At 38.4% G+C, this 26,744-nt stretch overlaps 1 protein-coding gene and 1 long non-coding RNA gene across 3 annotated transcripts in view; one reads left to right on the top strand and one right to left on the bottom strand.

Annotated features, from left to right (window-relative positions):
* The window catches only part of LOC123810013, a 126,053-nt gene that overhangs the window by 35,683 nt on the left and 63,626 nt on the right, over positions 1 to 26,744 (top strand). The window lies entirely within an intron of this gene.
* NELL1 (neural EGFL like 1) overlaps positions 3,533 to 26,744 on the bottom strand; it is a 727,165-nt gene continuing 703,953 nt past the window's right edge. For both annotated transcript variants that reach the window (XM_045825346.1, XM_045825347.1), the window contains 3 exons: positions 7,929 to 8,105; positions 5,447 to 5,671; positions 3,533 to 3,994 (listed from right to left, as the gene is read on the bottom strand). In XM_045825346.1, coding sequence (XP_045681302.1) covers positions 3,944 to 3,994; positions 5,447 to 5,671; positions 7,929 to 8,105 — 453 coding nt within the window. In that variant the 3' untranslated portion in view covers positions 3,533 to 3,943. The remainder of the gene's footprint in view (positions 3,995 to 5,446; positions 5,672 to 7,928; positions 8,106 to 26,744) is intronic.

The following is a 26,744-nucleotide window of genomic DNA, read 5'->3' as shown; positions in this document are numbered from 1 at the left end:
TGGTATGTCATATGTTCATTGTCATTTGTCTCTGTGTATTTTTAGATCTCTTCTATTTCTTCTTCAACCCAATGGTTGTTCAGTGGCATATTGTTTCATCTCCACATTTGTGGTTTTCCCAGCATTATTCTTATAGCTAATTTCCAGTGTTATACCATTGTGATCAGAACATATACTTGGTATGACTTCAGTTTTCTTTAATTGATTAAGACTAGTTTTGTGTCCTTGCCAATGGTCTATCCTTGAGAATGTCCCATAAGCACTTAAAAGAATGTGTATTCTGTCATTTTGATGGAAATTCTAAAAATAGCAACTAAGTCCATTTCATCTATGATCTATCCATTGCTGTGAATGAGGTATTCAGGCCCCTACTGTTGTTTCATTTTTGTCAGTTTCTCCGTTCAGGCCTGTTACCAATTGCTTTATATATTGACATGTTCCCAAGTTGGGTGCATATATATGATGTGTTACGTCTTCTTGATGGTTTGTCCCCATTATCTCTATAAAATCTCCCATTTTGCACCATGTTACCTTTCTTATCTTAAAATCTATTTGGTCTGCTGTAAGTACTGCTACACCTGCTTTTCTTTGCAGGCACTTATTTGAAGTATCATCTTCAAGCAAATGTTTGCCTTGGAGCTGAGATGAGTTTCCTCCAGGCAACACATAGCTGGGCCTTGTTTTTCAATCCACCCTGCTACTCTCTGCCTTTTGACTGGTGAGTTCAGTCCTCTTACATTTAGGATGATGATTGACATACAAGGACTTACTGAAGCCATTTTATCTTTTGTTTTGTGGTTGCTGTGTATCTCCACTGTTTTTCCTCCTTGTGATTCTGTCTGCTATTTTAGCTTGGCAGTTTTCTGTGATTTTTTTCTTCTTTTCTTCTCATCATATTTTTCATCTCAGCTCATTTTTGTTTTGTTGTTAATATTAGATTTGAGTAAAATGTCACACATACAATAGTCATTTCCTTCTGATTGCCTCTTATCTTCATTCACATATACCTATTTGGCCTTTTCCACATCTTTTTTTTAAAGTGATTTTTGTCACAGAATATCCTTTCTTATTTTGTGTATTCCTTAGCAAATTACAATAGTTATAGTTATTCATAATTCCCCCTTTCTCCCCTTTAAACTTTATAACTAAGTGTTTAATAACCTATGCTGAAGTAGCTGTGCAGTTTCCTGCTTCTGTCTTCTCTTAACTTACCCAAAGTTTTGTATAATTTTTTCTTTCTGTTTCTGGTAAAAGATCTCCTTTCAACATTTCCTGTAATGGAAGTGTCACAGTAGCAAATTCTTTCTGCTTAGTTTGTCTGGGAAAGTATTTATTTATCTTTCATATCCAAAGGATGACTTTGCTGGATACATATTATTCTTGGCTTATGGTTCCTCTCTGAATATTTTGTATATTTCCTTCCATTCTTTCCTGTCTTGTGAACTTTCTCCTGGGAAATCTAATGACAATCTAATGTAGTTTCTATGGTAGGTTACAATCTTTTTTTTTTACCCCAATTGCCACCTTGAGAATTCTTTGCCATTCATTTTTGAGTTTGAATAACATGTCAATAGAGGTCTTTTTGCATTGATATCATTAGGTGTTCTGTTAGATTCCTTTATTCTTGAGTCTGATGCTTCCCCTAGGCTTGGGAAGTTCTCATCAATTTTCCTTTGAGTATGCTCCCCATTCTCTTATCCCCGTCTTTTCCTTCTGGTTTACCTACTAGCTGTAGGTTGCTCTTTTTAATGTACTTCCTGTGGAGTCCTTTATTTTTTTTTTAACTCTTAGTTCACTCTCCTCCTCCTTGTGGTTCATGTCTAGGTTTCTATCTGAGTTCACTAATTCTCTTTTTCATCCAGACTGCTTTATTGCCAGTGCATTCCTCCTCTCATTTATTGAATTCTGCAATGCCAGAGTCTGTTTCTTTTTTTTATGTTTCAGTCTTTTGGATAATGCACTCCTTTTGTTTCTGAGCTCATTGGCCTGCCTCTCTATGGTTCTTGTATATCACTGAGTTTCTTCATAGCTGCAATCTTGAATGCTGCCACTGAAATCACAGTTTTCCATGACTTTGAATTTGGTTTCTCAAAATGTTTCATTTTCTTTCTGTACTCCCAAGTTATCTTGGTTGTTTCTGGTATTATTTGATGGATGTTTCTCTGTCAGTACATTTGAGGTAGTGCTCTCTTTTCTTGTTTAACTCTTACTCAATAATTCAGCAGGGTGATAGGTAAGCTATTTCCTTTTGTTTTCCAATAGGTGCTGTTACAGTACAAGTTTTTGTTTTCTCCTACCTGCATCACACCAAATGCTGTACCCACTGGTGCAGCGTGTGTTGCTACTGAGACCAGCTCGCCTCCTTTGTGGGTCACCATCACTGTGGTGGGACAATGTGGTGGGTGGTGGAGAACTGGTTTTGGGACCTTTCAAAGCTCCTTTTCCTGCTGTGTTTTTGGCTGTACAGGTCTCTGCAAGGGCATTTGGGGGACTGGAAGGCAAATTTGTGATATCTTGGCTCTGCCCCTTCCATTTATGGCTTTCAGCTCTTCCATTTTGTTTACAGCTTTCTAGCCACTGCTGCCAATGGTGGAGATGTGAGAAGCCAGATACCTTTTCTGAGATAGAACCTGCTTTTCCCCCTCTGCCCTCCAGGTTGTAGTGTGAGGGCTGCAGCCCGACTCCTCTCCTGCACTCGCTGGAGCCACAGAGGCTGCTCCACAGCATCTGCAGCACCTTCTCTGTCCATCACTTTGTCCTGCCTCCCCAGCCATTCCAATATGCCTCCTGCCAATGTCTTCATGCAGAGATCTTCCAGGAGTGTTGTGTGTTAAGTAGGGGACCCTTATTGAATTATATTCCAACTTATAAATTTAAGGGGAAAAATAATAGTCTTCTCACTCTGTCATGATTCTTATGTCAGCTTCCTAAGTAGCTTTTCTTAAAAGTGTCATCTACCATCTACCACATAGAGGTTGTATGATTTAGTGTAAAATAGCACTGGGTAGGCATTAGGCAATGTGGGGTTACCAGTCCCAAGGTGCTAACAATCAACTAGACTGAACAAATTGGCTGACCAGGACATATTAATTTACTCTTTTGTAATGTAGGAATAGTACCATTCTCCTGAGCTATAATGATACCTTGTATTAATAGGTATGAAAGCCCCTTGGAATTTGTCAAATATTATATAAAACTCATGCAAAGATACTTTCTCTTTCAATGCCAGGAAAGATGTAAGCATTGCTGTTCTTAGATGGTGATTTAAGATTTTGTTTTACTTTGCCTGGTAGAGAGCATAGAAAATTCTTTTTAAAATAGTTATGTAATCACTTAATTATGGTTGTGGTGCTTCTCCTCTCTTTATCTAATTACTTTTAGCTGATTTTGGCTGAATGGGCATCTAAGTATGCGGAATAGTTTGTAATATTAGTATCATACACTTAGACTCCACATACATATGTTCACCAATACCTTTCACAGGGGTTTCAATACTAAGTATGCAGTGGATGGGACAAGATCACAACAGGCAACTTTATTTGGCGAATTTGATCCAAAGATTAAGAAAAAATAAATAAATGGAGCTGAGCCTCTATTATGTTAGTACACAAAATTAACCAAAAAAAATACATCAACCTTTACCATGAGATCATTTAAATGTATTTGCAAATGATCTGATTAGGGAAACATGATTTACAACACGGGGAAACTGCTTTTAACAACCATAGACTTGAATGCACTGCACTGTAGGTCACCTAGACTAGTTAGCAAGAATGAGCAAAGTGGTAGGTCCAAAAGGCAACCCCCAAACCCCGTCCTTAGATGGAGACTTTGGTAATTGTCTGTGGTAAAAAAAAAAAAAAAAATAACTCCCATTCTTCATCACATTGGATGGTCATTTTGTCCATTCTTCTCCCACGATGATGAGTCCATTTTAAATACTTCAGTTATTATGAAGACACTCCAAGTCCACAGAACAGCAGACGCTTCCATTCTGTGCATCAAGACACAAGTGTTAGCCAATCAGGACATGGGTATAAATACGTTAGCAGTGTCTACTTATATATTCAAAATGAGCATCTACCACTTGAGACAAACTCCATGAATGCCCTAGTAAAATTACTAAAGAAAGAGTAGGAGGGGAAAAAGAGCATATGAGACCCTCCAGGGTCCCTCCTGCTGGGTTCTGCTGGCAGCACATTTCATACCCCTGTCTGAGCTCCAACTTTGGGACTTTTCCTTGGATTTCCGAGTTGTTCACGCCACTTATCCACTACACTTATTCCAAAAGAGATTCTTTTAAATAATTTCCTGAAAGATAATTTGCCAGTAATAAAGCTAACCAAAAGTACCACAAGACCGTGAAAGATACTCCAAAATGGGTTCCAGAAAGGTTGACATGTTAGGAGTAAATATAGAGTCTCTTCTGGTGACTATGAAGGGAACAGGACATATTAGGAGTATAAATGGTCAGAAATTCATGAAACTCAATTACATGTGTTAATGTAAATATACCATTACCCCCCCCCCCCAACAAAATCTCAAACCCTATTATGTAGAAATAATACATCTCCTGTCATTGTGTGTGCTGGGCTGCAGGTACACATGGAACCATGGCTCTTTTGCTATACAAAGTTTGATACCCTTTTTCTACTGGGGCTGCATCTTAAGATGATATTTTCCAGAAAAGAGAAAAAAAATCCACATTTATAAGAGCATAAAAAGACAAGTCAGGAACCTTCCACTGATGCCTAAAGCTGAGGCAGGATTTGATAAAACCAAATAGGCTAGCACCTTTAATATGCTTAATCTTGGGAATCTTAAACAGATGTTTTGGCTGAGACTAGGCACTGCCTCGCCCTTGCTTCATGTCAGCTACAGTGGCAATTTTTCATGAGCTTTGAAGGGAGGAAGGAATCACTGTTTAATTTTAAAGACACATGAAGATGCCTCATGGGAATGCCTCCAAAAAGAGAGAAAGTCAATCACAATGAAATCCTGCTGCAAGAGTGTCAGGCCCCTGCATTGAGCACCGTGAGTACTAAACAAAGCAAACAGCTTCAGAGAGTACTTTTTCCCCGTGACAATTTCATAAAAGAGCTTGTAACATTTTCCAGGATGAAAAGTCTTTTTTATTTCTTTCTCTCTAATACATGGGACAAAATAGCTTAAATGAGCCATAATTGAGTCTTGTGTCAATTGTTAAAATTTTGTAATTGAAAGACAAGAGAGAAGACTATTCTATTCCATGTTCTCTTGGAGTTTGTCTTTAGACACAGTGCTGCTCTGAGCCACTCAGACATACTACCTCCTGTGAGAAGTAAATGCTGCTTGTTTCCACCATGGCCCCTGGCTCTTGTTCATTCAGAAACCTCAGGAGTCGGCCTCCTGCAAGTGTTCCCTGGCACCTTTTCAAGGCATGGCTACCCTCAGGACGTCCAATTACCTTGCATTTGCAGGTTGTGCAGGGAGATCCAGCCATTGTCCACACTGAGCCGCTAAGCCTTGAAACACCATAGCTGTCCAGGCAGGTTTTTCTGATGTCGAAAGTGATGTTATCAGCCAGGCAGGGGTCACTGACACAGCGGGGACAACACTCCCCTTCCAAGATGGCAGTGTACTCACAGCTCAAATTGGGGCATGTGAGGGGCCAGCAATCTACCTCTCCTTCCTGTAGAGAGAAAGTCAAATGCCTTGCCATTGTTCGTATGCACAATGCTGTTGCTAAAGGCCCAGAGGGCAAAAGCGGCACAATAATTCTCATCACTGCCCTCACTGAATGCTCTTACTTTGGCACCATTATGGGTATCACCTTCTCCAAGGTACTTTTGATGACCATTTCTACTGTAGCCCCAGGAAGAGTTAGGTGCCCTAGCTGTGTCAATGGCAGCCTATAATTATCATTTAATCATAATTAACATAATTATCCATACAATTACACATTAAGTTTTGAGCTTTCAGGCATGGGGCTTTTTCTTTCATTCCCTGATGCTTAGCATAGTTTCAGTCAATAAATGCTAATGAAATGATGGTAGGGTACTACCTAGAGTATAAAGAGAAATGCATTTCTTTCAGGGTCAAAGGGAAACCTGCAGCTCTGAAATATTTCAACAATGTCCTACACGGAGTTGCTAGCATCCAATTTAAAGTTAAGGTTGGGCAAATTCAGGAGAACCATTTCCTAATGATTTTGAATGTGCCATGTAGCTAGTGGACTTCCTATATTCCAGTTTGAATCAGGTGTCCACATGTCTCAGAATCTGTCCACTGTGTCTCCGTTGAGCTCCCCAGAAAAGAACTGCTTCTTTATGTAGCTGCTGGTTCTGTTATCATGACACTCATCACATAATTTATGTAAACTCATGTCTAATGAGTTGATCAGCTTCGTGGCAGACCATGTTTATTGTGTTCACCACTATATCATCTGCCCAGAGTATGGTACAGGCAAACTCTCAATGAAAATTTCTCAAATATGACCCATATTATTTTCCAATAATTATTTGTTCAATTGCTTTAATTTTCTGAAGAAAGAGTAGACTTACAGGCTGGGGATGGAAGAGGATACATTTTTGAAATTCTATAGAAAGTTCATGTCTAAAACTAATACTAATTCTTCTGAATGCCTGGTGATTGGCTTCTTGAAAAGAAGATAAAATTTTCCAGACTGATTTAGAAGCCAATTCTATAGTTGTGTTGGGTTTTCCTTGGGTGGAAGTTTGAAATAATGGCTGTAGTTTGGATTATCTGAGTTATGTTCTTCCCTATTAGGAATGATTAAGAAGGATGCATTCTATTACCTGCCTGTTCAACAGGAGATTTTAGAAAATCCAATAGAGGTTTAAAGTATAATTTCTCCAAACACTTGTTTTCATACAGTCTCCAGAGACTGCATCAGGAATTTAACTATGGTTAATAGTTAACTATAGTTAAATTATAACTATAATTTAACTATAGCCAATAATAATTAACCACAGCCAATAGTTTCCACTACAAGTTGACTGAGTTATGGCTTGGCTCCAGTAGTTACATATTACTTTTCACAGGAGAAACATCATTATTTACTATGACAATGTGTCCTAACAGTCTTTACAGCATTAGAAATCTTTATTTGTGGTATAATTTAAAAGAGAAAGAACCAGGTCTAGAAATTAAGCTTTTTTTTTTCCCTCTGGACTATCTCAAATCTGATTATACTATTATTATCTCTATGTTAAAGCCTAAAATAACATTCTTTTTTTTTCTATATGAAGGTTTAGCATCTGAAACACATTTTCTTCAACCTAGGAAATATTAACAATAGTAAATATGGTCAGTAATACCTTATATGTACCAAGAATTACATTTGCCCTTCACATATATCTAATACTCATAACACCCTATAAAACAGGTACTGCTAATACATTTGTATACATTGAAGTTTGAAAGAATTGATCAGTGAAATGCTAAAACGTGCTCAAGTGAATCACACAGAGCTAGCACATGGGACAGCCAGGACTGGAGTCTAGGTTTTATGACTCAACCCTGACATTTCTATTATAGTATGTCACATTTTCTCCCACATTGCATCCTTTCATGCTTATGTCTCAAGATATGAAAGAGTTGGCTCTATAATAACTACAAGTCCTGGTCAAGGTTTTGAAGCTTCCTGTCATGCAGGGATTTTCCTTGATATGGATTTGCTAAAAAAGTAGCAGTTGAAAGCTAACATAACTTGAGTCAAATATGTCCCATGAATATGTTCTTTTTGTCCGGCACAATGGTTTAAATAGTAGAATCTGAGTGTCTTCAGGCAGAGCATGTGCTCCTGAGTGAGGGGCGGAACCCCCTGCATAGAATTACAAAGAGCAGGGAACTGAAATCCACAGGCAGCTGAGTTTGCAACCCCTGCAAAGGAAAAGGCCACCACCCTCTAGAGGAAGCTGACTTACCAGACACCGGCACTGCTGGCAGCTATGAGTCCAGTTGTCTCCACTTCGATAGAGCTTGTGTCCATTTTGATCTAAACATTGACTTGTGACCCTGGTGTCACACTCTGGGCAACAGAAAAGGTCAGCGCTCGGATTCTGGCAATCGCAGGCTGTCCGTCGGCAGAATATCTTCCCATCCTGTGTAGAAATGAGGTTAACGGAGTTTTCATCATGAGGGAGACAACGAGAGAGCCGTACCATGAGACCCACACCTCACACTAGAGAGCATGTAGGAAATATTTCGTAGAGTCAAAGCACGGCCCTGGCTGCTTCCTGCTTTTTCCAAACAGATGTGCATGTGCTCTTTCCCATACACACAGCCTGTCTTTGTCTGGCCCTGCCTGCCAAGCATCCCAGGGAGAAATGGAGATATTTCTTAGCATAAAAAAATCAATATATTCTTTGACACTTTTTTTTCTAAATGTTCCTTAGAAATCCTATTTCTGAGTAAAGTTATAACTAAACTAGACAGATCAAAATGCATATATGATCAAGGACTCATCTTAGTGAAAAACCATGCTACTGTATGTACTTTTCCCAGTTCATAATGGTATGAACATCAAATGCATTCTCTGCCTCAGTGCTGGGAGGAAGTCTGACTATACCCTTCTACAGAAGAATCAGCTGAGGCCCAGAGAGGCTAAGTGACTTATTCAGTATCACAGAGGTAGCGATTCTCTAAGCAGCACCACCAGCTCTTTCTGATTTCAGAACTATTTTCTTCTATAAGACAGTCTTTAGGTTCATTATGAGGGGCTATAATCAGGCGCCACCTTCCACCTTGAGACAGTTTCCCAGATTATAAGCACAGTAAAATTTCTGCAGTAGCATCTCTGAAATTATAAAGGTACTTTATAATAATACTTAGGAAGAGCTGAAGGTCAGCAGCAGTCAAATATTAAGACTGAACATTTTGCAGTATATCTCACTTGTGTCTGTTGTTCACAGACACTTTCCACCTCAGACAATGTAGAAGCTGAAAATGTAAGGAGAGACCTGTGGTCAGCATTTATACTGTAACTGCCTTGCTGGGTATATGCAAAACCAAAGAATCCCTGGGCCAAAAGTACCTTAAAGGCCACACAACCAAACCTCTTGAGCTACACTTTAATCTTCTCTAGAGCAACCATACCCAAATGTTACCAAGCCTGTACTTGAACCTATCCACTCCTGAGGAACTCACTGTCATGAAAGTCATTCAGAGTATACACCTCTGTGCATGTCTAAATGATAAAAATTGGACTTCTTGTTGCCTCTAACTATTGATCCTTGGGAGAACAAGGTTTGGCAACCTTAGGACACCCAAACCCAGCTGTCACATTTCAACTCTTCTGTTCTTAGAAGGCATTTATGTCTTCACTGAATCATCTCCTCTCTGGATTAAATACCTCCAATGTTTTGACCAGTCCCCATAGTTCTGAGTCCTGTTAGTTGCCTTCTTCTTCAACAGTTTTGAGTATTTCCAATACTAATAATCTACCATAATTTCAACACTTATTTTGTGCCATATGTTCTGTTATTTCTATGGATTATCATGCTTAATCCTAAGAATTATGTGGAGTCAAACTTTACATCTTTATTTCTCAAAAAAAGCAGTTCAGTTAGAGAACTAAATGTAATTCTTCAGTAATGGTGAGACCAACACAGAGTGAAATGAGACTCACAGCCACCTTGTTTCAGTACAGTTCTTTCTTAGTGCAGCCTGACTTCAATATTTACTTATTTACTTCAGTTACATCATCGTGTTGACTTATTTGAGCTTAATGAAGATTAAAACCTCATTAAGCCCTAATCCATCTTGTGCAGTTTATTGTTTGGGGGTAGAAAGTGTAAATCTTGGTATTTTACTTTGTTAGAGCCATTTCATCTCTCCTGCATGTCACAATGATCTCTAAATGCTATTTCTGTCATCCATCTACCTTATTTTGCCCTTCATAGCTTAGTGACATCTGAAAACTTGATGGACCTTCCCTCAGGGTTATCATCTACTTCAGGAATAACAATGTTGAATAAGACAGGACCTGCTAATATAAGCTTACTGTCAAGTAAAGAGGAAATTTTTAAATGCTTTACATTTTTTTGAAGAATGAAAAGGAAATATACTAGCTACATATACAGGGTCCAGCAGAAGTAATGCCTGCTTGAGTGTGGTTGGTAGGGTAATAATATGGGTGCAATGAAAGATTTTAATTTGAACATTTCAATTAAAATGTCATTTAGTGTGCTTCAGTGTGATATTGTTATGGTATAGAATTACATGCTTATTGTTTTATAATAAAAGAAAGGCATTATTTGTGCCAGACCCTGTATGTTGACAGGTGAAAAACACTTTCCCTCAGATTGTTTGCACTGGCTTTGTTACTATAAGCAATGAGAAGAAATAGGGATTGAGATCAACATCATGGTAGAGTGAGAGACTCCATTTTTTCTCCCCTTAAATTTATAATTTGGACAACTTAACTGCACAAAGGATTCCCTGCTCAAATCACAAACACACTGGAAAGATTCATGCATCAGGGCATCTGAAGGTAGGTGTATTAGAATGGGTAGGGGGAGGACAGGGATGGTGGCCACCATTGGGTGCCCACCAGGGTGCCAGTGAGTACAGTAGCAGGAAAGGTATCAGGGCTATAGCCCTTACACTATGGCCTGGAGTGTAACAGAGGCAAAATCAGTTTCCATCCCAGAAAAGGCAACTCCCTTCCCCTTCCCACCATGACAGAACAGAGTAGAAGTGGCCAGGAAGCTTTAAACAGAAACGGTAGAGCCAAAAGCCAAAACTCGAATACAGTAGAGCCACTAGATCATGAACCTTCTTCCTCAAAGGCCTTGGCAGAGCCTGGTAAAGCCAAAAACATAACTGAACAAGGAGGCAGCTCTGGGAGCTAGCAAAACCAGTTCTCCATCACCTGCCAATTCTCCATCCACAATGGTGGTGTTCCATAACTAAGGTGAGCTGGTCACATACAGCACACCAACCATCAGGGTGAATATGAAGCACTTTTCTGAGTTAGAGCAATGCAGCTACACTGAGATCCAAGAAGCACAAATAGTGCAGGTAAGAGAAAACAAAAATTTGTGCTATAATACCATCTACTGAAAAACAAATAAATGACCCTATACACCAAATTGCTGAATTGTTGAGCAAACTAGTATCTATGCAAAAAAAGAGTACTACCTCAGATGCACTGACAGTGAAACAATCCATCAAATACCATGAACAACCAAGATTACGTGGGAACACAGGAACAAAATTCAGAGTCATGTACTACTGGGATTAAAATAACAGAACTCAAGATTGCAGGCACAAAGAAATTCAGTGATATACAAAAAAACTTATAAAGGCAGTTTACTAACTCAGGAATAAAATTAACAACTCAAAGGAGTACTTTGCCAAGAAGATTATAATTATAAGAAACAAACAAATATTGGAGCTGAAAAACTCAATAAATGGCATGGGAAATGCATTAGAAAGCATTATGAATAAGCAGATCAGATTTAAGAAAGAATTAGTGAATTTTAAGACAGAAAACTAGAAATGACCCAGGAGGAAAAAAGAGAGTGAACTAAGAGTTTAAAAATATGAAAAACCTCTATGAGAACTGTGTGACTATATTACAAGAGCAATCTAAGGATAACAGGTATACCAGAGAGAAGAGATGGAGAAGGGAACAGAGAGCCTACTCCAACAGATAATCTATGAGAACTTCCCAAGCCTAAGGAAATAGCTGGGCCACAGAATGGAGGAAGCCACCAGAACACCTGATTATATCACTTCAAAGAGACCTTCTCCAAGACACATGTTACCAAAATGATAAAAAATTAATTGCAAAGAATTATTAAGGCAGCCAGTGAAAAAAGACTTTAATGTACATAAGAAACCCCATTAATTACATTCATATTTCTCAATAGACAAATTATAAGACAGGAGAGAGTGAAAGGAAATATTCAAAATATTGAGAGAGAAGAATCATCCACCAAGAATAATATATCTAGCAAAGTTATCCTTTAAATATGAAGGAGAAATAAGGCTTTCCCAGACTAACAAAAGGTGAAAGAACTTGTGACCACAAGAACTCCATTACAAGATACTTTGAAAGCAGCTCTCTTACCAGGAACCAAAAGACAAAACTATAGAAAATGTCAAGTAAGATGATTAACAAACACACAGAAGCAGAAAACTGCAAACCCACTTCAAAATAAATTATTAAACACTTAGTGGTAACATAAAGGTTAAAGGGGAAAAGAGCATTAAATATACCATAATACAGAAATTTGGTAATAAATGCATAACATAAAAAGGGGTAATTTGTGACAAAATTATAAAAGGGACAGAAGGACTGAACCAGAACAGGTGAATACAGATAGTAATTAGAAAAGAAAAGACTATTGTATGTGTGAGACTATTTACACAAACATAATGGTAACCACAATGCAAAATCCAGAACTAAGACACAAAACATGAAAAGAAAATGGAGGAAAAAGATGAAATAAAAACCACCACAGTGCTACAGAACACAGAATCATGTGAGAAAAAATGGAGATACAGACCCACCAGAAAACAAAAGATAAAATGGCTGTAGTAATTCCTCATATATCAACAATCATCCTAACTGTAAATCAACTAAACTCATCAATCAGAGTAGTGAGATGGATTGAAAAACAAGACGCAACTCCATGTTGCCGACAAGAGACTCATCTCAGTCCCAAAGACAAACACAGGTTCAACAAAGTAAAGGGGTGGAAGATGGTACTTCAAGCAAATGGCCTCCAGAGAAAAGTGGATGTAGCAGAACTTAGACAAAATAGATTTCAAAATATGAAAGTAACAGGAGACAAAGATGGACAGCTTATAATAATAAAGGTGACAATTTATCAAGAAGACATCCAACTTGGGAGCACCACAATATATAAAGAAATTACTAACAGATCTAAAGGGAGAAACTGATGAAAATGGTATATTAGATGACCTGAATGTCACATTGACAGCAATGGATAAATCACCGGAATAGATAGTCATTAAGGAAATAATGATCTTAAATGATACATTAGACCAAATTGACTTAATTGATACTTTTGGAACTTTCCAACCAAAACAAGAGAATACACACACATTCTTCTTAAGTGCACCCTGAACATTGTCAAGACACACCATATATATTGGTGCACAAAACTAATTTCAATAAATTTAAGATGGCTAAAATTATACAGAGCATATTTTCCAACCACAACAGTATGAAGCAGGAAATTAATTTCAAGAAGAGAGTGAGAAAACCCACAAATATGTGGATACACTCTAAGGGAAGAGGAGAAAAGACTCAAACAAAGAAAATCAGCCATCAAAGGGGGTAAGTTACAATGGATGCCACAGAAATACAAAGGATTACACAAGAATACCATGAAAGCTGAATGACACCAAGTTCAATAGCTTAGAAGAAATGGACAAATTTTTAGAAATATATAATCTCCCTAGTCTGAACCATTAGGTACTGGAAAACCTGAATAGAGCAATCACTAGTAAGGAAATTGAAACAGTAATCAATCCCCCTCCCCCCAAAAAACCCCCAAAAGTCCAGGGCCTGATGTCATTGGTGAATTCTGCGAAATATTCGAAGAACAATTAATAGCTATCTTTCTTAAATTCTTCCAAAACATGAAAGAACAGGAAATACTTCCTAATTTATTGCATAAAGCCAATATTACCCTGGTACCGAAACCAGGCAAGGACCACATTAAAAAAGAAAATTATAGGCCAATATCTCTGATGAACAGAGATGCATAGATGCCCACTTTCACCACTGTTACTCAGGATAGCACAGGAAGTCCTGGCCACAGCAACCAGACAAGAGAAATAAAAGGCATTCAAACTTGGGAATCAAGATAGAAAACTGTCACTTTTTGCACAATATATGATTCTATATATAAAACTCCAAAGACTACACACACAAAAAAACTATGAGAATCCATAAACACAGTAATGTTGCAGAATACAAATCAATCTAAAAACATCTGTTGTGTTGTTGTATAAAAATATGAAATATCAGAAATAGAAATAAAAAAACAACCCATTTACAATTATAACAAAGTATAAAATACCGAGAAATAAACTTAACATAGGAGGTTATGAGCCCGTACACTGAAAACTACATGACATTATTGATAGAAATTGATGAAGACACAAAGTAATGGAAAGGTATTCTATATTCATAGATTGGAAGAAATAATATTGGTAAAATGGCCATATCACGTAAAGCAATACACCAGGGGTATCAAAGTCATTTTCACTGGGGGCCATATCAGCCTCACAGTTGCCTTCAAAGGACCGAATGTAATTTTAGGACTGTATAAATGTAACTACTCCTTAACTAAGGGCAAGGAGCTCAGTGCTGCCACTGGGTAGAAATAAGGTGCAGGGCTGGATTAAAACAAGGTGGAGGGCTGCATTTGGCCTGCGGGCCTTGTTTTTGCAACCCGTGCAACACAGATTTAATGCAATCTTCATCAAAACCCCAATGACATTTTTCACAGAAACAGAACAAAAAATCCTCTGATTTATGTGGAACCTCAAAGGACCCCAAAGAGCCAGAGCAATGCTGAGAAAAAAAGAACAAACCTGGAGGTATCACATTCCTTGAGTGCAAGCCATACTATAAAGCTCTACACAGATCCATGTAACAGAATGGAGAGCCTAGAAATAAAACCAACATATATGGACAAATACTTTTAGATGAAGGAGCCAAAAACATACAATGGAGTAAGTCTCTTCAATAAATGGTGTTTAAAAAACTGGAAAACCACATTTAAAAGAATGAAAATAGACTGCTGTCTGACACCATACACAAAAATTAACAAAATGGATTCAAGACCTGGACATAAGACCTGAAATGATAAAATATCAGCACATGGAATGAAGATAACACTAAACTTATAGACCGTGATCTCAGAGGGGTTTTTGTTAACTAGACCCCAAAAGCAAAGGAAATAAAATAAAAAGTTAATGAATGAGACTCCATCAAACTAAAAAGCTTTTGCACAGAAAGAGAAACAACTGACAAAACAAAAAAGCATCCAACCAAATGAGAGATGACACTTGCACACAATAATTTGGGTAAATAGCTAATATGCAAAATAGATAGAGAACTCATACACCTCAACTACAGAATAAAACAGTCCAGTTAAGTGGATTGTTTTAGTTTATTGTTGTACATGAGTTCTTTATGTATTTTTATTAACCAATGTCACCTCAATAAATTTAATTTAAAAAATAAAAAATGGACAGAGGTCCTGAATAGACAATTTTCCAAGGAGGACATACAGATAGCAACATATATATGAAAAGATGCTCAGCCTCACTAATTATAAGGTAAATGCAAGTCAAAAGCACACTGAAATGAAAGCACCTCGGAAAACCTATTACCAATAGAACAAGATATAACGTGTGGAGAGGATGTGGAGTACAGGGAGCCCTGGCACTGCTGGTCGGAATGTAAACTGGTGCAGCCGCTGTGCGAAACAGTATAGTGGTTCCTCCCTAAACTAGGAAAACTGCTACCATGTGACCCAGCAGTCCTTCTTTTCAGTATCTACACAAAAGATTCAAAAACATTTATTTGTTACCTATATACCCCTATGTTCAGTGACACATCAGTAACAGTGGCCATAATATGGGTGCAACCTAAGTGTCCTTTGTCGGGTAAATGAATAAAAAACATGCGGTATATATACACAATGGAATCCTACTTGGCCACGAGGGAGATGAAATATTGCCATTTGCAACAACATGGAGGGATCGGAGTATCATGCTAAGTGAAATAAGTCATATGGAAAAGAACAAGAACCATTTATTTCCAGTGATATATGGGATATAAAACAAAAAGGAACAAACCAACTTCATAGGCACAGACAATAGAATGGTGGTTATCAGAGGGGGTAGGTGGGGAGATGACACAGAGGGTAAGGGGGTGTAATACAGGGTGACAGCAGGGGACTAGACTTCATTTGATGAGCATCCAATATTGCTTACAGACATCTTGTCATAAAGTTTTACATCTGAAATTTATGTAATGTTCTCAGTCAATGTCACTGCAATAAAGTTAATGAAAATATAATTAATGACAAGAAATCACAGTGTTCCAAAATATCAAGGGATGAAAGATTTGTGCACATGTGCAGAGAAGGCCATTCCGTGATGTGACTGCTGCCTGAGCAATGCCAGCTCTGCCACCTAGATCGGGGGCAGAGTACAGATCCCTTCCCCTGAAGGCCCCAGAGACTGCCTCACTCTCCTCCCCCACCTCCCCCACAGTGTGCTGCTCTTTGCTGGTGCCTGCTACAGCCTCTTGCCTCATGCTGGGCAAGCATGCAAGGTGTTTCCTCCTCATCTGGGGTGGGTCACGTTCCAGTACCCTATCCCTCCTACCGTGTGCTATGTAATGCCTTTGCACTTACTGTAGTGTGCCAATATCCTACGGTGTAGCCAATACCCATGTCACCTTGTCATCAAACAGAATGAACTTCGTATACTCATAATGTGATGCTGGAGTTGACAGCCTCATTTTTGGTCTCAGGAAACTTTACGTAACAACATACATACATATGCATAAAAACATATATATGCATATATTCCTATATGTACATGTATGTGTGCATGTGTTTGGGGAAAGAGAGCAAAAGACTCCAGTTAAGCAATGAATTCAGTCAGAATTCAGCTGGTCTGGACAAAGAAGTACCTAGCTCCTAGGAAACTTCTAATAGGTCTTTGGCTCACAACTCATATACCGTTATTTTTAACTCACCAATACATTTTGCTTGTGTACCCATTGCCTAAAATGACTTCCTAAAGGTTTACTTTAACCAACAGAAGCTAAGAAAAGTAATAATAACTATGGATGACACCATTTGGTCAGCTCAGCTACAGCAGGCGCAGTTTTACTCCCCCAAGTACAGAAGGGCCAGGTTTCAGGAACCCATGTGGCTAGGTCCATGAGCAAGATCGAATGCAGAAGTAGACTATTCTAGATGTGGCTGCCGCACGACAAGCAATGAGACCCAATCAGAATGTCAGGCTTCTCCCAATGTGTGGATTAAAAGGATGAATAAGAATAAGGGAATAGCCTCCAGGTTAGTGTAAAATAAAGCAATATCACATCTCATCAATTATGAGAAAATGCCAAATGGGCCCCTCGTAGTCTCTAACGTGTTCAGAGCAACGGCTCTGTTCACTTTGGCTTTGAATTACAGGGTAACTGTCAGGGAAATCATTTTTAATAATGAAAATGTCACAGGTGGCTTCATTAATTCAATGAGAATGCCATTATAAAACCTCAGCTCGTAGAGCACAACTGCACTAGAATCTAAATTGGGCAAGAAAATGGAGCCAACTGATGGTAAGTAATCCTTCTTGCCATCGATCTCTGGGTCATTCCCAGAACTTGACCTTTATCCCAGATGGAGTGGTCAGAACAATCCCCACTTAAATGCCAAAGATGTATTCTCCCACCCTTCCACCACAGAAGCGAAGGGCTTTTATGCAGTTTTATAATGAAAGTGCAGCTATAAACAACTAATAAGTATTGTAATATTTAAACTGCTCCTGAATTTTAAAGAGCAGGAACATACACTCTCCTAGCATATAAAAAGCTAATTTATTTTTCCTATGTCTTGGAAAATTATAGGTTTTATTATATAAATTATACATTTTATTACTGAATAGTCAATACATTGATACATTTACTACAGATGGCATAATTTTACTATTTTTCTTTCTGCTACAGTTTCAGAACTTTTAAATCAAAAAGGTGGACTTAGGTAGAATTATTCATGTAACTTGAAAAATATTTTAAACCAGCATTTGGCAAACTGATATCCAGAGACCAAATTTGGATGTCACCCATTTCTGTGACTAAATTTTCCCTGAAACACAGTCTCCTTCATTCATTTACGTATTGTCCATAGCTGCCTTTGCACTACAATGTCGTGGTTGAATATTTGATTCAGAGACTTTATAGTATGCAAAGCCTGTCAGTCCCTTCACAGAAAGTTTTCTGATCCATGACATAAAGGATAAAATTAGGAGTGGTACTATAGACCCATCTGGTCTACCTCCTCATATACCAATTTATTGGGCTCTGATATCCAATTGCTTTACAAAATATTAATTATGCCTTCAGGTTACTCCCCACAAACCTAGTCTGTTAGCTTTCTTTAATTAGCTTGTAGGGTTGAAAACCTTTAGTGGTCACTTCCTTCAACCATCTTATTTTAATGAAGAGGAAACTAGGTCCAGAAAGAGGAAATGACTGTTCCTTTTAGTAGCAAAACAGAAACTAGATCCCATTCTGGAAGTTTATAACAATGACTTAGAATCATGAGGAGGCTAGAGTAGGAAAAAAAATGATCACAGATGAACTGAGATTGGAAGGATTTTGGGGACAATGGTTTTCAAAGTGCCATGACCAACACTGTTGGAGTCTCCCAGGAACTAGTCAGCAATGCAAGTCATTGCACCCCAACCCAGACCTGCTGAGCCACAGAGCCTGAGGGTGAGCCAGTGACCAAAGGCTCACAAGCCCTCCAGATGACTCTGGAGCAAGGAAACATTTGAGAACCGCTGCGGGAAAACAAAGCGCCCGGTCCATTAGGGAACTAGCATGGTAGCCCCCTCAAGCTCCTGCAGTGAGCAGGCAGGGTCTGGAACAGCACAGTGGGAAGGTGAAGTGGGGGATATGGACATTAGGATGCTGTTTCTTCAGGAGAGTTTTGAGGGCTGAACTGAACCACCATATGTTCATCTCTCAAAGAAAAGGAAACATTGTCTTAGTGCATATACCACCAGCTCCTGCCATCAAGAATACCCTGGGCAGGAAGGTATTGACAATGCTCCATGTTAGGTTTAGAAAACAAAGAAAAGCTTTTTTCCTTTCTTTTTTTTTTCTTTTTTTTTTAATGAGTAGATTGTAGGATTCCTGAAAACTAATCTCTACCCGTGGGCACAGTCTGCCTCATCCCTGTTCTTTATGAGTGAGCATGGAGAATGGCAGAGCTCTATGACCACCAGTCAGCTCCTAGCAGACAGGGTTATTCTCTCCTTGCCTGAAAGACGTGAAGGAACCCTACCGTTGCTGTCTTCTTCTGTTTCCAGGCAAAGACTTATATGAGGCCAGGTGGAATGGAGCATTCCCAGCAGCCTTGGGGCAGAGGGCTTCCTCACTTTGCCCCACTCCTGTGTTGCCATGGCAATTTGGCCCTGACTTTATCATGACACGATGGATGATTGGTTATTTATAGTGTGCATTTTCCTACCCATCTCTGCAATTCCCAGAAAAACTCAAGACCTGGTATTGCCAAGTCTTCAGTGTGATATTTTGTTTTAGGATGAATGCCATTTACTTTTCTTTTTAATTAAACAAACACTGCATGAAGCAAGGATATGAAATCTGCCCTTCATATCTTGTTTTCTTTCTCTCACTGGATTTCCCAGTTACTGATGATAGTGGTGGGTAAAGATGCAGGCATGGGAGTAAATGTAGGTGTTGTAATAACTAACGCTTATCAAGTGCACAGAAGCCTAAAGGGCAAACCCTGGCTCCATCTCTTGTCTGAGGCACCTGAACTCTTTCTACCCAGGATAAGGGGCAGCTAAGTTTCAGATATCTCACTCTAACACTTCTTTTTTACCCACAGAATGAGGGCACATATTGTAACAGAGGCTGAGTGTCTGACATCATCATTCACCAGGACCCATCACTTCATTTCTGTGTTATCTTCCATGTGGTCTTATTCTTTATCCATCTTTCAGGTTCCCTTCTTTAGTCTCCTGAACCTTTGCTTCAGCCTAAGTGATATCTCCCTTTTTGGCTTTGATCTTCTCAGTCCCTCATGCTGTCAATCAGACTTTGATTGGGCCATGCCAATTCTAAATGAAAAATCTCTCATGCTCTTCTGCTGCCCACAGGATAAAGCCTAAATCCCATGGCCTGACTCTTTCCCCAGCCTTTATCTCCAGGCTTATCACCAGCTATATCGTTCCCATACTTAACTTGCTCCTGATAGTCTAATCTCATCATTCACCTCATAGTTCCCTTAGCACAACATATATGGTTGTGCTATGTAACTTTCTTCTTGCTGTTTTCTCTGTTTGGGATTCACCTTCCTTACATGTCTACTTGGCTGAATTTTTCATCCCTTAGGGTCTTACTCAAAGGTCACCTACTCAGTGAAGTCATTCCCTATTCCTTTCTGCAATCTCCCAGAATACAGCATACTTCCCCTTCCTATGTTCCCATAACAAACTTCATGACTGCCATGGCATGACAGCTGGTTAATTGTTTGTGCATCCGTTTCACTATTCATCTCTGTGATCTTCAATATAAAAATGCTGCACTTACTAGAATCTCATAAATGTGCAATCACTCCATCTCCCCATGTGAAAAATAAAGAAGTCTTCCCAAGACCATGGACAAATTTATGAATGAAAGAGCCACAGATGGGTATCTATAGACAGAAGCTGGACAGTAACTAAGATTTAGGGATCAAGCCCAGAGAAAGGATCATTTTTCACTCTGGGTTTCTGTGGTCTGGATAATGCTGGAGAAACATGGGTTCTAAACAGTTCAGCAATCATCCTGTGACTAATCCATTATGTGGTCAAAAGGTGCACAAAATCATTGTCACTGCCAAGGAAGCATGCAGCATCTAAAAAAGCCCAAATCTACCTGTGCTAGCCTAGCTTTATCTTTGAACTCCATTCAGCTGTGGACATGTTTCGAGGCCTTTTTTTTTCAATTGGCATGAAACACTAGTAATTAACCTGGTATATTGACTCTCAAGGGGAAAGTGACCTTTTCAAAAAATTTTGACCCTGCTTCTTTTAAAAGTGAGCCTCAACCCTTTGTTGGTTTATGGGATTTGGTTTTATTATTTGAATCATCAAGGATATGATTAAAAAGCAGTACTTTATATCCCAACCTTAATTTGATTCTTAGCCTTCAAGATAATGTCATTGTAATAGTCAATTTAGATGATTAAGTACCAGGGATTTTTTTTCTTATTAAATTACAACAGAAGAACTTCTGTGACTCCTGGTAGAGTAGGTAACTGTTGTGCTTGCTGAATCCCACGACTATAGCCAAATTATAACTAAATTATAGAATAATCATCAATGAGCTCCACCTGAAGACTAGCTGAACAGAAGGCTTATAACTAAAAATACAAAGCAGAAGCCACAACAAGACGGGTAGGTGCAAAGGGAATGTGGAATGGGAAGGTCTCACAACCATGGTGAGGCAATTAAGAATTAGTAGGGACATCTCAACTGCAGAGGTCCCTTCTGAGGGAAGCAGGGGGTCCCAGCTCCCTATTGGGCTCCCCAGCCCAGAGCACCAGTGCCAGGAAGAGGTGTCCCCATAATATCTGACTATGAAGACCAGTGGCATTACATTCAAGTGAGATGAAGGGCTGCTGGAGAATGATGTGTCCTATTGAGGGGCCTGTGCATGGACCTGCTCCCTCACAGACTCATTTATTCTGGGCTCCAGGGAAGGGGCATGAGCTCAAAAAGAGCCAGGGCCATATGGAGAGGAACTAAATTACGTATTTTTAGGGCAAGAGCTGGAGAGGCGTGGGTCATGGCACCTCATTCCAGGGATAGAAGTGCTAGCAAGCACCAATGTTCTTTTGTTGAGCAGTCCTCCCACCCAGCCAGCTCAGTGAGTGTGAGCACCAAATCTGTGCTTTCCATTAACCTGGCTAACACCATTCTCCCTGACCTAGTGATTCCCAGAGACCCTGCCCCCTCAACTCATATGACATGTGAAGCTCCTTCCAGGGGCCATTTCACACAAGCAGCCTCCCTTGGCTTGCACTATAGACTTCCCTAAAATCTCTCAAAGGGCTACAACCCCCCAAACAAGCAGTGGCTGGCCTCAGTGTGCCTTGTCTCTCTTGCTAAGTACCCCAAGCCTGTCACAAGTAGTGTCTGGCCTCAGCTCACATGATGGTCCCAAGCCTGACACTAGTGGCTGCCTGCCTTGGTTCACAGCAACAGACTCCCCAAGTGCCAGCAACATCAGCACAAGTGGCAAAAAACTGCAGATCACTCTGTAGCTCCCACCAGGCTGTGCCAGGCTAGGCACAAGTGGTGACTGACCTTGGCCTACACAGGAGCCCCTTCCAAGAGGCTCCAGAACCAAACACATGGTGGCTGGATTCAGACCACATCAGAGCACTACCCAACCAGCTCTATGAGTGACAAGCCTGAAGGGTGAATTTGGCTGACATGAGTCCTATTAAAGTGACTCCCACTACATGGGGTCAACCCTGCAAATCAGCATCTGCTTTAGTCAATGTAGGCTCTCATAGCCATTCAGGACTGAGGGTCAGTCCCACTCACTGATGTGCCAATAACAATTAAGGTTCAACTACAACAGGAAGGCATGCACAACCCCCACAAGAGACACGCCTGGAGCACCTGGCTCAGGTGAATAGGGAGACTGTGCCACTGGGCCCTACAGGACACCTACTACATAAGGCCACTTTACTAAGACTGGGAAATATAGGAGATATACCTCACACATAGAAGCAAACAGAGTAAGCAAATATGAGGAGACAAAAATATCCCAAAGGATAGAACCTGAAAAACTTCAGAAAAGGAACTAGGGGAAATAGAGATAAGCAATCTATCAGGTACAGAGTTCAAAACACAGTTTATTGGGATGCTCAATAAACTTAGGGGAAGAATAGATGAGCTCAGTAAGAGTTGCAAAAAAGAGATAGAACCCATAAAAAAGAACCAGTCAGAAATGAAGAATGAAATAACTACAATGAAGAATACACTATGGAGCATCAATAGCAGACTAGATAAAGCAGTGCATTAAACCAGTAATCTGTAAGACATAGTAGTAAAAAACACCCAAGTGCAACAGCAAAAAGAGAAAAGAATTTTAAAAAATAAGAATAGTTTAAGGGACCTCTGGAAAAACTTCAAGCATATCAATATCTGCATCATCAGGGCACCAGAATAAGGAAAAGAATTAGAGCAAGAGATTGAAAACCTGTTTAAGAAATGGTTGGAAACTTCCCTCATCTGGTGAAGAAAACAGACATAAAAGTTCAGGAACTACAGAGAGTCCCTAACAAGACGAGCCCAAAGAGGCTCACATCAACAGAGGGTTGAAGACAAGGAGAAAATCTTAAAAGTAGAAAGAGAAAAGCAGCTAGTGAAGTACAGGGGAGCTCAGATAAAACTCCCAGCTGACTTTTCAACAGAAATTTTGCAGGCCAATAGGGAGTAGCCCAAGATATTCAAAATGATGAAAAGCAAGTAATTAACAGCCAAGATTACTCTATCCAGCAAGATTATCCTTGAGAATCAGAAAAGTGATAGTTTCCCAGACAAGAAAAAACTAAAGGAGTTTATCACCACTAATCCAGTATTACAAGAAATATTAAAGAAGATTCTTTAAGTAGAAAAGAAAATATAAATATGAATAAGAAAACTGAGGTTAGAAAAAAATCTCATTGACAAAGGCAAATCAATGGTAAAACCAGTGGATCAACCAACTATAAAGCTAATACAAATGTTAAAAGGCAAAAGTAGGAAGATCATGTGTAATTAAAATAATTAAGATATACACACACATGAAATAAAAAATATAGGCAAAAGCATAAACAGAAAGGGAATGATTTAAAAATGTACTGATTAAAGAATGTATTTTAAGTGACATCAACTTAAAATAGACTGCTATAAACATAGCTTGGTAATATGAATTACAAAACAAAAATCTGAAAGAGATTTATAAGAAATAAAGAGAAAGGAATCCAAACACAACACTTTAGAAAGTCAACAGCATCTAAGAGGAGAGAGCAAGAGAATAAAACAAGAACAGAGAAGAACTACAAAAATAATTAGAAAAACAGTAAATAAAATGGCTATAACTATATACCTATCAACAATCAATTTAAATGTCAAGTGAACTAAATGCCCTATTCAAAAGATATTGGTGGATGAATGGATAAAAACCAAAGACCTGTACTTATACTGCCTACAAGAGATCTACTTAAGATCAAATGAAACACAGAAATTGAAAGTAAAAGGATGGAAAAAGATGATCTATGCAAATGAAAATGGGAAAAAAAGCTGGGACAACAATACTTGTGAGACAAAATAGACTTTAAAAGAGGGCTGTAACATGAGACAAAGAAGAGCATTTATTTCATCATGATAAAAGGGTCAATTCAAGAAGTAGATATAACTCTCATAAACATCTATACACTCAATGTAGGAGCTCCTAGATATATAAAGCAACTATTGACAGACATAAAGGAAGAGACAGGCGGTAATAAAAAGTCACAGTGGGAGACTTTAACACACCATTGATATTAATGGATAGATGATCCAGACAGAAAATCAGCAAGGAAACAAGGCCTTATTGACACAGTAGAACAAATGCACATCATTGACATTTTTATGACACTTCACCCAAAAGCAGTAGGATATACATTCTTTTCAAGTGCACAGAGAAGATTTTCCAGGTAAGACCACATATATTAGGCCATAAAACAAGCCTCAATAAATTTAAGACTGAAATCATATCAGGCATCAGACCATGATAGTAGGAAACTAGATATAAATCACAAGAGGAAAACTGAGAAACACACAAACAAATGAGGCTAAATAACATGCTGCTAAACAATGAATGGGTGAACAATGAGAGCAAGGGAATCAAATAAAAATGAAAACACAATGACTCCAAATCTATGGGACACATCTGAAGAAATTATAAAAGAAAAATTTATAGCATTACAGACCTATCTCAAGAAACAAGAGAAATCTCAAATATACACTTAAAGAACTACAAAAAAAAGAAGAATAAACAAAGCCCAAAGTGAGTAGGCAGAAGGAAATAATAAAGATAAAAAAACCCAAAAAACAAAACAGAGTCTAAAAAATAAGTAAAAATAATCAATGAAATCAAGAGTTGGCTCTTTGAAAAGGTAAACAAAATCGATAAACCTTTAACCAGACTCATCAAAAAAGAAAAAGGACCCAAGTACATAAAATCATAAATGAATGAGAGGTATCAACTGGCACCACAGAAATATATAAAAATAATGCCCTGGCTGGTGTGGCTCAGTGGATTGAGTGTCAGCCTGTGAACCAAAGGGTCGCTAGTTCATTCCAAGTCAGGGCATATGCCTGGGTTGTGAGCCAGGTCCCCAGTTGGAGACACACAAGAGGCAACCACATAATAGTGGTTCTCTCTCTCTCTTTCTCCCTCCATTCCCCTTGCTCTAAAAATAAATAAATAAATAAAATCTTTAAAAAAAAGAAGTACAAAAAATATGAGGAAAGACTATAAATAATTGTATGACAACAAGTTGGAAAACCTGGAAAATGGATTAATTTCTAGAAACATACAATCTTTTCAAGTTGAATCAGGACAAAAGAAATCTGAAGAGACTGATAACTCTTAACAAAATCAAATAAGTACTTAAAAAAGAAAACTCCCAACAAACAAAAGCCCTGGACCAAACGGCTTCACAGGTGGATTTTACCAAACATTCAAAGATAAATCAATACCTATTCTTCTCAAACTGTTCCAAAAAATTGAAGTAGTAGGTAGGCTCCCAAGCTTAATACAAGACTTGCATCACATGGATTAAAAGAGACAAAAACACTACAAAAAATTTTATGCCAATATCCCTGATGAACATAGATGCACACATGCTCAACAAAATATTAGCAAATCAAATTTGGCAATACATAAAAAAGTCACATACCATCATCAAATGAGATTTATTCCTGGAATGCAAGACTGAGTCAATACCCACAAATAAATTAACATGATACAGCAAATGAAATGAAGGACAAATGTCATATGATCACATCAACAGATGCAGAAAAACATTTGAGAAAATCTAACACCTATTTATGATTAAAAAAAGACACTTCTCAGCCTAGTTGGGATAGGCAGAATATACCTCAATAAAATGGAGGTCATATATGACAAACCCAGAGCTAACATCCTACCCATCAGTGGAAAGCTGAAAGTGTTTCCTTTAAAATTAGGAACAAGAAGAGACTATCCTCTTTCACCACTTTTATTCAACAAGGTATTGGAAGACCTAGCCACAGCAATCAGATGAAAAAATAAATAAACAAAAGGCAGTTGAAATGGCAAAGAAAAAGTAAAACTGTCATTATTTGCATATGACATGGTACTATATATACAGAACCCTAAAGAATCCACCAAAAATCTATAACTAATAAGTGAATAAGTAACAGAATACAAAATTAATATTTGGAAATCAGTTGAATTTTTATATGCCAATAACAAACTATCACATGAAGAAATTAAGAAAACAATCCTATTTATAACTGCATCAAAAAGAATAAAATACCTATGAATACATTTAACCAAGGAGGTAAAAGACCATATTTGGAAAACTATAAGATTGAAGAAGGAGATTGAAAAAGAATCAAATAAGTGGAAGGCTTTAAAATGCTCATGGATAGGAATAATTAACATCATTTAAATGTTTATACTACCCAAACAATACAGATTCAATGAAATCCCTATCGAAATACCAATGGTATCTTTTACAGAACTAGAACAAATAATTCCTAAAAATTATCTGGAGCCAGAAAAGGCCCCAAATACCCAAGGCAATTTTGTGAGAAAAGAATAAAGTTGGAGGTGTCACACCACTGGGTATCAAACTACTGTATATCTACAGTAATCAAAACAGCACAGTACTGACATAAAAAGCAGACCCAGA

This window comes from Phyllostomus hastatus, unplaced genomic scaffold (genome assembly GCF_019186645.2).
Source record: "Phyllostomus hastatus isolate PE091 unplaced genomic scaffold, TTU_PhHast_1.1 phas_scaffold_585, whole genome shotgun sequence".
Lineage (NCBI taxonomy): Eukaryota > Metazoa > Chordata > Mammalia > Chiroptera > Phyllostomidae > Phyllostomus > Phyllostomus hastatus.
The sequence above is the reverse complement of the archived record's forward strand: the minus strand, read 5'-3'. Positions and strand labels throughout refer to the sequence as shown.